Source organism: Elgaria multicarinata, chromosome 4, assembly GCF_023053635.1.
Source record: "Elgaria multicarinata webbii isolate HBS135686 ecotype San Diego chromosome 4, rElgMul1.1.pri, whole genome shotgun sequence".
NCBI classification, from domain to species: domain Eukaryota; kingdom Metazoa; phylum Chordata; class Lepidosauria; order Squamata; family Anguidae; genus Elgaria; species Elgaria multicarinata.
This window is the reverse complement of record NC_086174.1, coordinates 73,707,565-73,722,776: the sequence shown is the minus strand read 5'-3', so window position 1 is coordinate 73,722,776 and position 15,212 is coordinate 73,707,565. Positions and strand designations below refer to the sequence as shown.

At 41.1% G+C, this 15,212-nt stretch overlaps 1 protein-coding gene across 1 annotated transcript; it reads right to left on the bottom strand.

Moving 5' to 3' along the window:
* ZC3H12D (zinc finger CCCH-type containing 12D) lies at nt 1–14,966 on the bottom strand. Its single transcript, XM_063124560.1, has 6 exons — nt 14,917–14,966; nt 10,945–11,381; nt 5,971–6,110; nt 4,040–4,274; nt 2,304–2,410; nt 1–1,293 (listed from the first exon to the last, which is right to left on the bottom strand). The coding sequence occupies exons 2-6, from the start codon at nt 11,244–11,246 to the stop codon at nt 275–277; spliced, it is 1,803 nt and encodes a 600-aa protein (XP_062980630.1). The 5' UTR covers nt 11,247–11,381; nt 14,917–14,966; the 3' UTR covers nt 1–274.
* Nucleotides 14,967–15,212: the final 246 nt, after the last annotated feature.

The following is a 15,212-nucleotide window of genomic DNA, read 5'->3' as shown; positions in this document are numbered from 1 at the left end:
GCTGTGGTGGTTGAAGAAAGACTTTTAGGAAGAGTGGCCATGCAAGAAAGATCTAGAGGAGAATTCAAATTGGTTTGATAGATTGACAGTCAGGACAGCAGTTCAGAAGGGACAAACTGGGGGTGGGTGGGTGGGAAAGAAGGAGTGAATACAATTAAAGCTCAAGTCAAGTTTACTATATCAATGCTGCTGTTCTTCCCATCAAGTGACTTGTACCAGTTGTATGTACAGTGGAGTTGGAGTCTTATAATAAGACATGTCCAAATTTCTCTCCCTACCATGGCTTTCTGTTGGGGGATCTTCTATGTACATTCCCGTGCCTTTGAACTACTGGCATTGAATTTCTCATGTCTATAACATCAGGATAGGAAGATGATACAGCTTGGTCTGCCTCCCTGTATGGGAAGCCGAAGCACAAAGTTTGCTGAGTATTGGCTTGCTTTCCAGAAAGTGGGTTCAGAGCCACATTCTGCTGGAACTCAGCACCAGAAGGATGGGTGTAATGATCTACTGCTCCAAATGAACTGAAATCCAATTGAAGTGCCTGGTTACATGACTCGGCCTGCAAATTTCCAGAATATTGCATATCTCCCTTGCAGTATGGAAATGACTCAGCTGAAGAAGCTATAGCGTAGTGTTGTCCTTTGGGTTGGGCCTTCAAGCCCTGCCTCACCGAACAAGGAGGTATTGGTGATGTCTGTACTGCTGGTGTTTGCATCCTGTAACATCCTTGGAAATTACATACTTGTAAACATGGGCAGTCCCAGCACAGGCCATGATGAAACAGAGGCACACTCTGGTTGTATTGGATATAACGATCCTTACGTGGAGCACCCACTAGGTCTTCATATTTACCAGGACCTGCAAGAGTATTTTCAGAATGGGTCCTGGCTCTGAGAGAGAGTGCAGTGAGTTGCTTTGACACAGCCTCTGCATGGCTTGCCTGACCTTGTAATATAGTCAGTTCAGGTTGTTGGTTACTTTGATGTATGCTTGGCCAGTCACTTGCTGAACCCCTGATATCTTCCCCTTCCCGCTTTGGGGGATTAGTGTGAAACACTGCTGAGCTGCCCCTGCTGCCAATGACACCACCACCTTTAGGACCAGCTAATCCTGTTGTATTCCCACCCTTGTTCTTTATGAAGTTTGTTGTCATCTTCTCGTCCTCTATCTTCTGAGTAAGTGGGTAGGGCTTTGTCTTAGCTCGGAGCTCATCAGCTACAGAGAGATGGTCCCAGTTCAGTCTCTCTGGGTGGTAAAATTTGCACTTGATGCCATAAGTGCATTTTTTGTCTGCAGGGAAAAAAGAAGGAGATAATTACCTAATTGATTTCAAATACTTTAATTGGGATGCATCAATGGGTCATAGAAGCATTGTAGGCCTAGTGCCCTTTGGAAGTATTTCTGTATGACAGATAAAAGCACCTTAGATACTTTTGATTTTTAAAAATATATCTTTATCTATCTATCTATCTATCTATCTATCTTGATTAATATGAAAAGAAAATGTAGTGGTTTGGTTTTCAGAAACTCACATCTTTGGCTGGCTTGGGGCTGTTACTTTGCTATTGTATCAGAGAAGAAAAGAGGAGCTGTTCAGCCTCTTTGCGGTCACTATTGGGATTGAAAGCTGTTCAGTGAAAATGTGGCCTATATACTTAGTAACATGTCAAGGGTAGAATAATGCTGCCACATATATACAGGTATGGCAAGATAAGCAGAGGCAGATTATAATGTCTTGCCTCTTCCTCCTCCTCCAAGTTCTGTCTTTTTATGGTGATGTTTACCATGTAGAGCAAAAAGTAGCAGCTGGTATGCCCCATTGCAATGGGGGTAGCTTTGAATATTTACAGAAATTGGTGAGAAGTAATTTCTTACTCATTGCTTTATGCATTTCCATTGTAATGTCTGAAAGGAATTTCAGGCAATTCTTCTATGGGAAGATGTGGGATCTCTAGGTACTGTGGAGCATCTCTACATGGGGGTGATGCACATGTTCCCCATTTGGACTTTATACTCAAGGCATGAAAAGCAGGCGCATGAATCACCATGTCTTGGCTAAAATCCATATTAGCATAATGCTTTTATTCGACCAACTGTGCAAGCTTTTGAGTTTTTCAGAACTCTTGATCAGGCAAGATGGAAAAACAAAGCAAAACAAAAAATGGGAAAGGCGGGGAAAAGAAGAAAAATGGCTGAAGCTAAAGTCATTTGGTTAAAGGCCTAAGATGGAAGTAATGTCTGAAGTTGCTCTCAGTGTGGCTGCTATAAGCTACATAGATGAGCAGTTACCATAAACCTACCATAAGGGCAGAGCTGCCATTTTGGTTCAGGAAGAAGTGGCTTTTTGCTGAGAAAACTGTCAAGAGGGGGTCCATGTCGGCCTAAAGGATCATCAGGAGGCATAAATCTAAAAAAATCAAATGGTCATTTTTTTTAATAACAAATAACACCATCCTATTTCTTGAATGGCATTTAAGTTCACAGTAGGGAAACTTTGCATAACTTTAACATGATATTTAGGCCAGAACACTAAGAGAAGAAGGTATCCAGCATGCATGCAATTTCTCCACTAGTGAGAAGAGATGTGGGCATGCAGCATTTTATAATCAATGTCATGAATAGAGAAAAAATGGCCAGAACTAGTTAGTCTGTAGATGTACCAGTCAATTGGTGCTTTGGAAACAGACATCAAACCTTCACGGAACAAGCACTTTGAATCTATATGCATAGCTTTTATAACAAATCCAATCATGTGTCAGCTACTCCCCCGATCAATCCCTGACCATCCACGTGGAATACTTGGCCAGGTGACAGACCAAGTATTAAGCAGCAATAATGAAAGTGAATACATACAATTATGGGGGATGATCCAACCAAAGTTAGGGACTTACAAATGCCATTGATTTCAAAGGGAGGGATTTAAGAACATTGCATTATAATTTTCTATACTTGTTTCTCACTTGTTCAGTTTCTTATTCCGATGGATGCATGTGAATATGACGGAGAATAAGGCCTCTCAGCAGGATAACAAACAAGTCCAGCAATGTGGGAAAGGCAACGTACATACAATTAGATTACGTTGTTGTTGTTAAACTTATTTTTTCTTTTCTTTTTTTACTTTCCCCCTCCTATGTTTTAAAATGTATGTTTTAAACTTTGTAATACCGCCTTGAGGCCCAGTATTGGGCAAAAGGTGGAATACTAATAATACTAATAATACTAATAATAATAATAATAATAATAATAATAATAATAATAATAATAATTGTTATAGCCAAATGCTATGGCAAGGAATTTGCATTGATAGATGCAAAGAAAAGATTTCAAAGGACATCCTTTCAAAAAGCTAAATACTTTCCCCCTAAATGTAATGAGTTCTATCCAATAGAGAGCCAGTGTGGTGTAGTGGTTAGAGTGTTGGACTGGGAGTTGGGTGATCCAGGTTCTAATCCCTGCTCAGCCATGGAAGCTCACTAGGTGACTTTATGCCAGTCACAGATTCTCAGCCCAACCTATATCAGAGGGTTGTTGATGTGAGGATAAAATGGAGAGAAGGAGGATTATGTAAACCACCTTGGGTTCCCTGGAGGAAAAAGTTGGGACATGAACACAATAAATAAAGGCAGCCTTTGGTCAGGAGAGCTCCTTCCATCTGTGGAAAGTTTTTGATCCCGTAGAGCTTTTCCACTGGCTGAGTGGAGGAGGAGGAGGAGGAGGAGGAGGAGGAGGAGGAGGAGGAGATCTTTGCCAATTCCTCTCCCCCTCCTGTAGTCTCTTTGTGGTACCTTCCCAAACAGTGTGGTAAGTGGTGCTTGGGCTGTAGAGGGAGGGGGAAATAAATAAAGTTTGCCTCCCTTCTTTCTGCCACTGGGAGCCTTTTGAGCAGACATTTGCTTGGAGACACTCCTGGCAGCAGAATAAAAGCTCCAGATCCAAATGCAATGAAATCTGCATTTGACCATACTAGCAGAGTTCAATTGGACCTATAGAAGTGACACAAGGTGAGATGATATTTTCAAATATCCCAATCTCTTACTTGTCATTGACAAAAGAATACATCAGTAGTCGCTGCTCGATGAACCATTTCCACTCAGGATTCTCATTCTGCAAGTCCCGGAAGTTGTCATTGGAAACAATGACCCCATCCTGTTCATAGGCTAGTTTAACAATGTAGCGATCATCATAGCACACCAGCCTTTTGCCCTTCATTTTGCGGGATGGTGTATACACGAGAATTGTTTCCTTTGCAAGCTTTTCAAGGACATGCTGGTCTAGAAGTAAGAGAGAGAGGAGAATGAACAACAACCAAAAAGTATATATGGAAGATCCCAAGTGTGTGTGTACACACACCTCTCACGCAGGGAATCCTCAAAGAATTGCCTAGGTCATTCTCCGTTCAAGTCCATATATTGATAACTAACAGTATAATCTGCAGCTCAAATTATATTTGAATGATTTGAACTGAATCCATCTTAATCTCCTTGATTTCAATTAACTGGAATGTAAACAAGTGAGCTGTAAATTACCTGGTAACTTTTAAGATGACAAAAACACTACAGGTTTCAGAACAGATAGGCATTTATCTATTTTATTTTACAAACGTGTGTAAACCAATCTAGATCTAAAAATGTTTCCTGGGGGAACAGTAAAGAATAAACAAACAAAATACAAAAGAATAAAAAGTTTTTAAATGAAGTTATACCAATAAAACCGTGGCTGATCATTCAGGGAAAGCTTATTTAATTAAACACAAATGTCTTTAGCTAAGGTTAAGAACAAAGTAATGTTGCCCCCAGCTTGACATCAATTGGCAGGTAATTCTGCAGAGAGGTACCCAATACACTGAAAGCTCTATTCCGAGTGGACGCTAAACGGACCTCATGTCATGCAGAACCACCACATGTGTCCCCATGCCATGATCTCAGTGAGCAAGTAGGCTGATAAGGGAGAAGGAGCACTCTCACATATCAAATATCCTGGTCTCAAGTTAAACCTTAAACCTGGTCTAGCAGCAAATAAGCAGCCCCTGCAGTTTGTTCAGCAAAGATGTTGCATGCTGAAAGGGGGCAGCATTTAGCAACAGCCAAGGTGCTGCATTCTACACTAGCTGCATTTTCAATACTTTATAATCCAGACAAATTAATTATCTAAGCAAATACTCAGGAGCTTAAATTGGCTTGGGATCCCATGGCAATGCAACAGATCATCACTACAGGGTACAGAAGGAGCAGATAATTAGGTGACACAGGAGCTTTACAGTGGTGTAGTTGAGGACAATTATGTGTCTCTCTCTCTATATATATATGCATCTATAAAATCATTTGTCCACAGGGAGGTAGCAATTGAAATGTGTCAGAAGACACTTGCCCCTTAAGAAGCATGAGATTCCATTATAGACAAGTGTTTGCACAGCACTACACATAGACAGATGGATAGAAATTAGTGCCACTTACAATGCAGGACATATAATCTTCCTCTATTCTAATAGTCTCTGAATGTAGCCATGTTGATGGGCGTCTCTGTAACACCCATGCGAATTATGGAAATATTATGATATCTTTTTTATTTTTGAGAGTGGCAGAGGGAGAGGAATGTTTTCACTAGTGAGCATGAGTTGTTAGCTAGACCTACAGTCTCCGACACCTAGATATTACTGATAGAAATACAAAGCAGAAAAGGGGGCTGGTTGGTTGTCAGAGATGGGTTTGTTGGTAAAAGAGAATGCAAAGCTAGCAGGCCTCATCTGCTCTTTGGACAAAACAACAAAAGCTTGAAGGAAGAATATTGAAGTATTTGAAAGCCTGTGTTTCTAACATAACATATTTCTGTTGTATATAGTCTACTTTGTTTATCTTGTCCTCCTAGAAGAGCATAGGAACAGTTCTCAAATGCATATTTAAATCACTATTTCTGGTGGTATGAAACATGTATAACTTCATATTTATAATCTGTTGGATGCATGCCTACCTGTAATAGGGGTATCAAATCGGCTTGGTTCTTTTCTCCAAGATGGGACAAAGGCTTTGATATATTGGTGACCTCTGTTTTTGAACCAGTCCACCACCAGCTGAATTCCCAAGCATGAAAACACTTCTTTATTTCCATGGCTGCAAAAAAAGAAAATAAAAGAGTTAGGGAAGGGGTGTTTTAGTGCCATACATTTCTGCTGCTTTTCTGACAGTTTCTGGCTATGATATCTACATGACTTCTAGTATCATTTAGGGCTGATGGTCAGGATCAATTGGTGGATTTCTAGTTGGTTTGCAGTAGATTGGGAAGGGTTTCTGGCTCCCAATCATCTAATGAGTGGCTACAAAGTTAAGGAAATAGTGAAACAATAAACTTATAGCAAAAAAGACTCTCTCTCTCTCTCTCTCTCTCTCTCTCTCTCTCTCTCTCTCTCTCTCTCTATATATATATATATATATATATTAAAATGTGGAACACTTTTTAGAGGCATACACACAAAAAGAAAAAGCATACAGACAACAGTAATACAATAATAAAGCTGCTCCACAATATCTGTGAGTGAAGGCCAAACGTGTTTCGACTTGCGGTCTTCAATGGCCTGATAGCATAGCTCGTTAAAAACTTCAGTTCAGGTACTTTTTTTGGGGGGGGGGGGAGAAAATATACGTGGGCTGACTCAGTTGATCCCAAATTCAGGGAATGTATAAAGTTGTCACTCCCTATAGCACGGCGAGTGGTGCCTCGTAAATCACTGTCTGCCCCAACTCCCGTGGATTCGTAAATGCTCGTTACGAATCCAAGGGAGTTGGGGCAGTCAGTGATTTATAAGTCCCAGTCATCTAATGACAACAACTAAAAATCTTTTCTTCCCCTAAAGTGGGCTGCTGAAAAAGATCACATTATGTCTGTTCAGGCATCACGTTAAGCCATGGTTAGGCCACTAATCCTTTTGCAGTAAATGGTCAGTGAGTGTGTTTACACTATGGTCATGTAGGCACAACACACTAAGCCATAATGTTTAGCTCAGAATGCTTAATTACTGTGGGTTAGGGTATCGTCTGAACAGGGTCATTGTATGAAAGAACTGTGTATTCAATTCTGGTACTGAAATAAATAAATAAATAAACCCAACAAATCTGAAGTAGCCCACCCACGTCTTTCAGCATCAGTGATGTTCCATAAGTATGTCCCTTGAAAAGGTGGAGAGCACAGTTATGTTGACCATTCCCCCCTTTTCTTCCACTTCCTTGCTATTTGGGAGCCTTCTTGGGGAATTATGAGTCATGTCATAATACTTTTTTTACATTACAACAAGTCAGAAATATTTGTGGATGGATGACCAACTGTCAGGAGGAGCATAGGCAAAGTGTGGAGGTAGTAGTGTAAATCTTAATAATATTTCTAGAGCAAAGTTCAGTTTCAGATAATCTGGATTATAATTTAATTCAACTAAAAATTAGGTTTCAAATGCAAAGCAGATTCAACTCATCAGTCTAGGTAGCTGTTCTTGATAGTCAATGTGGTTTCATGTTCATTTTTGTCATATTTTGCTTCTTTTAGTTTGCTATGTTGGAGCTTTATTCCTAAAATTCATACAATATTTTTTAAAGCAAGCGTGGAAAAAAATGCACACTTCAAAAATACAACTAAAACTTCAAGTTCAAAATCGTAGCACTATATTTCAAACTATGTTTTTAAATTCAGATATTTAGATGATTTTATTTATTTTTCCTATTTCTATCTTGCCCCAAAGCCTAGGCTTTTAAATATTTTGTATTCATATTTCAGATCAAATTTCAGTGCTGTGGTCTTATTTAAGCATTCCAAAATTTACCCCAAGATACTGGTGGAAGGGGCAAAGCATACAACACTGCTTTTTGGTATAAGCTAGTCAGCTGATATCAGGGGGTGGGGGGAGTTAAGGGCAGCTTTTCAAAGTGGCAACCTGGGAGGCATCAGCACTAAGTGAATTAGTTTTTAAACCTTAGTTGTTTTGTATTTTGATCACACTATGTATGTTAATTGGCTCAGTATTACAATTTTATCTGTGTTTTCACTCAATAATGTTTTCTGACTGCTAAGGTAATTATCACTGTCTGTACCTTTTGCATTTCAGTTCCTTCTGACAAAACAGTTTACATCTCCCCTTTCTCTGCACTCCAGCATATGTTTATAAATCTGTCAATATGAGATCTATTCAGCTTATGAAGTGGGCAGTGTTCACAAAATTTATGCTAGAATAAATTTGCTAGTCTTTAAGTGCAACAAGCCTCTTTGTTATAATCCCCACTGGGGGAGGCAGCGCAGGCTTTCCAGCGGCCATTCGGCTCATCCCTTCCCCTTCTGGTAGCTTCTGGCAGCCAGTAGGAGGTTGCCTTCAGCCCAGAAATGCCCGAGACACAGTGCTGGAGCAAGCCATGCTGACCTCGCTCAGGCAGGAAAAAATGGGGTAAGTCCCTAACTTTTCAGCTGCAGATCTTCGGCTCTTTGCCTCAGTGTGGCTGTGTCATATTACTGACACAGCAGGAATTCAGAGCCACCTTGGGGCAAAGATAATGTATAGACAGATCCAGGTGCTTTGACCTGTAACTCCCCTCAGCCCTAGCCAGTATAGTCAATGGTGAGGGATGATTGGAATTGTTGGCCAGAAGATCTGGAGGGAAACAAGTTGCCCACCATTGCCTTGGAGAGAAAGACAAATTGACGTGAATGTAATGTGATTTTTAGTACCCCTTCCCCTCCACTTCATCAATAATACTTTGTACAGTCACAAGTAATCCATAGAACTTTCTGACCACCAAATATAAAACCTAATCTAGACCAGCATCTATACATCCTCCCCATCAAAAATATTCTGAATGCTGTGGCGTTCACCCACTCACTCCCAGGGCTGTTGTGCTGGATTATTGCCCTTGCCTATATTGAATGAGTATAAAAACCTTGTTGAATATCACATGCAGGTTACTGAGCTTCCCTCATAGAATCATAGAATAGTAGAGTTGGAAGGGACCTATAAGGCCATCGAGTCCAACCCCCTGTCGAATTGTGAACTCTACCAGCAAGACAGAGCAACTTCACATTTGTTTACATGATCGCTTATCCAGAATACAACGAGGTGAGTCATTAGCCCTTGAACTTTATGGCAATTGTCAAATCTTTCAACAACTCCTTGAATATGTAAACAAAGAGGCTGAACAGCTTCTTATCCAAGGGGAATTGATGATGTAACAATAGTAACAGGAAAGAATCCCGGTCCCACTGTGGGCAAGGAGAGGGAAGGAGCAAGAACATGAAAAAGTGAAGTAACTCTTGACTAGGTGGGGCAGTTTTGAAGAACAAAATCATATGGACTAGAGACAGAGATGCATCCAGAAATTGTAAATTATAGAAAATAAAACTTGGTTGTGTTATGTTTTTAATTTGTACACTAACCAGAAAGCTTCAGTTATTGGGTGATTCACAAATGTAATAAATAAACAAATAAAAGATAAAATAAAATGCAAGGTATTATGTGCTCAAGATGAATAGTGGGGAGAAAACAATGGAATGTGCGTATCTAGCAGTAATACTACATGTGTAGATTGCTGGTAGTTGATAGAGAAGGTTATGCTACCAGCATAATTCAGGAGAAAGGAGAGTTAGTACACTGCCATACAGAAGGTGAAGACAGAGAAGCTAGATTGACTAAATGGCTACTAAATAACTGGCAACCCATTTTTGCCATCATTCACTGGCTGGCTTTGTATTAAAAAAAGAAAAGAAAAAAAGTTTAACCCAAACAGACAATGTTATATACTACTAGGGGCAATTCAACACCACAAACATCTATTTTATTCCAGTCATTGTCATGCATTCCCAAAAGAATTGTGGTGATTGTGGTTTGGTGATGATGTTGAGGATTCTCTTTCAAGAATCCCCTTTATAGAACTAAAACCCCAGGTCTTCCTCAGAAAAGAGCATTATGGACCCTTTTTAAGTCTGCTAGACTTTATTGTACACTTTTAACTTCTCTAGTAGAGAGATGCCTCCTAGGGTGTTCCCTTTTGGGTACAGCTATCCTAACACTCTAAAGGTTTTTTATGGCATGTGTACCTGCCTAATAGTCATACACTGCCTGCCCTGTCTGTTTCTTTCACATTTCCTTTACACACAAAGCTACAGCTCTGCAGCTTCTCCCTCTTACCATCAGTTTGTATAGAATATGTTGTCATAGCTAAGAATTCTTATCTCTTTCTGGAGAGCATACTTTTGCCTCAAAGTAAGAGGCCACAGCACAGTCATTTCCTCATGTGCAGGTCGCTGTGGTTTATATTATGGGGATGGGTAAGATGTAATGTATGTCTCCGTTCAGATGACACACTAAGCCACAGTGCTTATGCATTTTGAACTAAACATTACGACTTAGTGTGTTGTGTGAACTATTCCTAACCATGGTGGCAATATAACCATGGCTTAAACATGCTCACTAACCATGGATGAATGTGTTGTCTGAACAGGCCCTAAGTCAATTTAGAAAAATTGGGCAAATGCTTTTTGAGAAGTGGAAATGGCAACACTAAAGACAGGAAAGAGAACTAATCCTGTCTGTTTAAAATGTAGCTCTTCTTGTGAAGTACATCTGCTTAATCCCATCTGTATTCACTTGTAGTACTACATATTATTTACACAGGGACAGTTCCCACATACATGCTTATTCCTTGCTTGATGACATGCTTGTTTGAGTCTACCGTCATAGATCCAACACCTCCAAGAAAAATATTCCTATCATCTCACTAGCTTCGCTTCAAACATCATGCAATTCAGTTATTTGGTCCACACTGAAAATAGGAATGATCATCACCTGAACCCCACCAAGCATGGGATGTCCAATCTCTTACCTTTGATAAGATGAAGATAAGGTCAGTCTTGGACCACAGTGCAAACTAAGAAATAAGGGAAGTCAGCGATAAAATAAAATGGAAAGATGCTTGCCTCATTGCAACATTGCTGCCGTCAATCACAATCGGTCTCAAATTACTGGAGGGATCATCTGCTTCCTCGTTAGACCACTGGGAAACTTGCAAGGCCCTGCCTGCTCCGTGGGCCGCAGGACTGAGGTGAAAACGTTGTGTCCAGTTCTCGGGCCCTTGGGACCTAGTCCCCATCTGAATCAGCTCTTGTAGTAAATCATTCTCTGAGGCTTCCTGGCCTAGCTTCTCCAGCACTTGGCACACTTCCTCCTTGCCGTAGCCCAGCTTGTGGAAAAAATCCAGCTTGCTCTGCTGTGCTTCCATTTCTGTCCAAGGATAGGAAAAGCCTGTCAGGAAAAGTATTTCATAAAAAGGAGATGCAGCTGTGGCTGTGTGTGCACGTTCTATGGGATGCTTCCAGTCAATAGAGTTGATCCAACAGAGTTAATTCAGCATCTGCTTTAGAGAGACAACAGAAAGATGATATACAAAGGAAGTACATATACTGAAGACCACAGAAACCTTCAAGGCCCTCAAACTATAATGCAGAATATATTGTTGCCATAGAATCTGAGGGTACTTGCCTGGCTCCTTCTATCCATTTTGTAGGCTTTAGAAATAAATGGCATTATTTACAAAGTAGAAATATCATTTATAAAGTAAACAAATGCACCAATATGTCAGCATAACGCTACAAGAAATTACTAAGCAATGTTAATACATTAACAAAGAAATGCTTTTACTATACGCCAGTCACTGGTATTTTGTGGAGGCAACACCTATTCTCCCAAGAGTTGGATCCTGGTTTAGTTATACTCAGAGTAGATCCATTGGAATCCATAGGACTTAATCCAGGGATGACTAACAAGTCCCATTTATTTCAATGTGCCTACTCCAAGTAGGACTAAATCTGAGCCCCACCCAGCATGTGGAATTGTGTACATTTTCTGTTGATTGATGAAGCTGAGGACCAAGAGGTTCCTGAGGTCTATCTAGCTATGCAAGATTTTTGCTTCTTAAGGAGCGTGATGATCACCAAGTCGCTTTCTAACCCTAAGCTTTATTTACACTAGCCAAGGCTCAAAGAGCTGTAGTTTTCTGAGTTAAGAAAAGCTTATGAGGATGTTTAAGAATATTTGCCCTACATAGCTCAAAACGTACTAGCTGCCTTTTGACTTACCAGAAGACTCCAACTTTTCCTCAGACGTTCTGAGCACAAATGAGCCCCTTGCTTATTAAATATACCCTTTGGGCAACCAATATTCGTCAGAACATCAGGCATGTGCCTAAGATAGGTGTGCAAGAGTGACGTATGTACAAGCTTATGCACATGCATACGCACACAGATACTTCAGACTTATCTCTGATTAAAACATCTGAAAACAACTCAGCTGAGAGTTTGCACTTGTGCAGTGTGGTTAGTGATGTACAGATATCATCTCTGAAATGCTGCAAGTGCTTAGCAATAAGCAAACATTGTCCAGTGATGCTGGAGAAATGTGTCATCGGCAAGCTGTGAAAGCAACTCATGACTTCTGCTAATTTCTTTTCCTTTTTTTCTTTTCCTTTTAAGATAAACCAAAATTCTGCTCAAGATGTTGGTATCATTCACTTCCTATGTGCACTGCTGGTTTGTGTTAGATTGTTTTCCTTTCTAGTATAATCACCACTGTTGTAATTGCGAGAGAACAGATAGCCAGGGAAGAGAGCAATTGCTTTAGCAGGGCTCCCCAACCATTTTGGATTGGTGGGCATATTTGGAATTTTGAGTGTCATGGGTGCGCTCACAAAGTGGCTGCCATGCGGGTGATGGGGCTTGATCATTCATAAAATGGCTATCATGATGGGCATGGGCAGTCACAAAATAACTTATTTCCCAGAAGGCAAACTAAAGAAAAGTGAGACTAAAAGAAAAGTAACTTGCTGAAGAAGGCAGAGAAGGGGGTCCAAAACAGAAAACCAGCCATTGCCTCAACTGAGACAGCTTTGACTTTGCTGTACCATTCTGCATTTGGGAACATGCGGTTCAGGCAAAGCAGACCCAACTGAGGTGGTGGCTGAAGCTCCAGACGCTGGTTCACCCAGCGACTGGATTATGTCAGGGATGTGGCCACAACTGTGGACAGTGGATGGGATGGTCCTGCTCCTGACGTCATCCACCCCACAACAGGCCGACTCATCCGGCCTGCAAAGGGCACAGTGTGTGTGTATCTGTGTGTGGTACTTTGGCCCTCATCCCAAACCTGTAGTAAAGGCCTACATTGAATGTCTGCAACCTCCTCCAACATTCCATTTTAAGATTGTGACTACATATGCAGACTACATGGCTACCTCTTTCTCCCCTTTTGCTTGGTTTACCATCTTGCCTGATGAAGAGTTCTGGAGAACTTGAAAGCTTGCACTCTATTTTGCGAGTTTTGAGTTGGCCTCATGTGGGTTTTGGAAATTTTTTTCTTATGGCCAAAGGGTGGGGGGAATCAAAACTCTGTATTAGGTCAACACACTGGGGCACATTAAATCAGTGGGCCTGGTATTTCTGCACTACCAAACGGCTCTTTTCTAAGTTCGATTTGGAAGACTGTTCTGCTGTCCATCAACCTCCCCCACCCCACCCCCAAATGCTACAGGATTATTGGGGGTGATTCTGGTAGAGGAGGAGATCAGAGTTAGAATAGTAACTACTGTTAGAAAACCCAACTCCAGCAATGACACAGAAAGGGTGAACTCATCTGCTGTTTTGCAAAGACGTTTGAACCCGTGTGGTTTCCTTCTGGTCTGTATCTATCTTCAGCAAAACCAGAGTATAGCAGTATACTCTCATCACCTTCTCCTCCTCTGCCCAGTACATTATAAACATAAGAAGAGCCATGCTGTATCAGACCAACGGTCCCTCTAATCCAGCACTCTGTTCTCACAGTGGACAACCAGCTGTCAACCAGGAACAAAAGCAGGACATGGATGCAACAGCACCCTCCCTTCCATGTACCCTAGCAACTAGTGTATACAGACTTACTGCCTCTGATACTGGGGGTTGCACATTGTAACATACACAGGTACTGTTCTGCAAGATTAATTTGAATGGGGAAGAGCTTCAGCTTAAGGTTCTGCATTGCTGTTGCTATATATTGTAACCAATGAGCATACAATCTGAATTTCAGAAGTGACAAAGAAAAGACACTGAAGGGAGAGGCAAGAATATCAAAGAGCAGGAGCAAAGAAAGGCAAAGGTAGCAATAAAGAATGAATGGGCAAAACCACACTTATGTCATGCCTTGTTCTTCCAGGAAGATGTACTTTTGACAAGAGGATTCTGTTTAGAAATAAGTTGTAGTCCAACACACCTGGTGGGCCCCTGGTTGGGGTAGGCAGATTTACACTACACAAGGCTTCGAAGGCAAACTTAGCTGCCCCCTGGCATGCAGGCAATGCATTTCCCTGAAGGTAGTCAGTTCGAAAGTCACTGCAATATACTTTTCTCACTTGCTGTATTTCTTATTTAGGTGCATGTTTGTGAACATGAATGAGAAATTAGATCTTCCAGTAGGTAACCAAGTCCAGCAATGTTCCATTCTGCCTCCCACACAGTTGTCATTTTTTTTCTTTCTCAAGCCTGTCAGCCTTCTGTGCCATTGTTATTGTTGTGAATTGTGGTTAGAAGGTTCAATGGCAACTAAAGGATGCTACATACAATGAGTGACTTGATTCCTTCAAGGTGGTGAGGCTGGACTGCACATGCCCAGAACTACACCATCTGACATGGGGCCACCTTCCTGCATTCCAGTTGGGTGGCATCTGGTTGCACTTACTCAGTAGTAAGGAGCACTGTGTTGATGCTCAAAGGGATTCTCGTTGAGGCACGATGGGGTACAAATGTAGTAAACAACACAAATGCGGTGGGGTAAGGTTTGAGTCCTGGCTCAGGTTAAACTCTGCTTTTCCTCACCCACCCAAATGTATTTGCTGAAATAGGTTAAAACAAATGGTCTGTACTCACAGAAAGTGCAATGCCTTCCTTTGGTGACCAGAGAAATGCTGAGCTGCCTGGGCCATCGCTGTTATCCAGCAGCTCATAGAGTAGTTGATAGTGCATTTGCCATTTTATTCACTCAAGGAAGTGCAGCCTGTTTTGAAGGCACATTGTTATTGGTGTCAACTGAAAGTTCAATGTACAAGTTACAGCTCATTCCACGGGAACATGTGTACTTCCTTAATCAGGCAGCTCCTATCATGCTCCTATCATTTAACTCATTAGACTTTGGTTTTGCACAAGGGGTGGGGTGGGGAAGCATC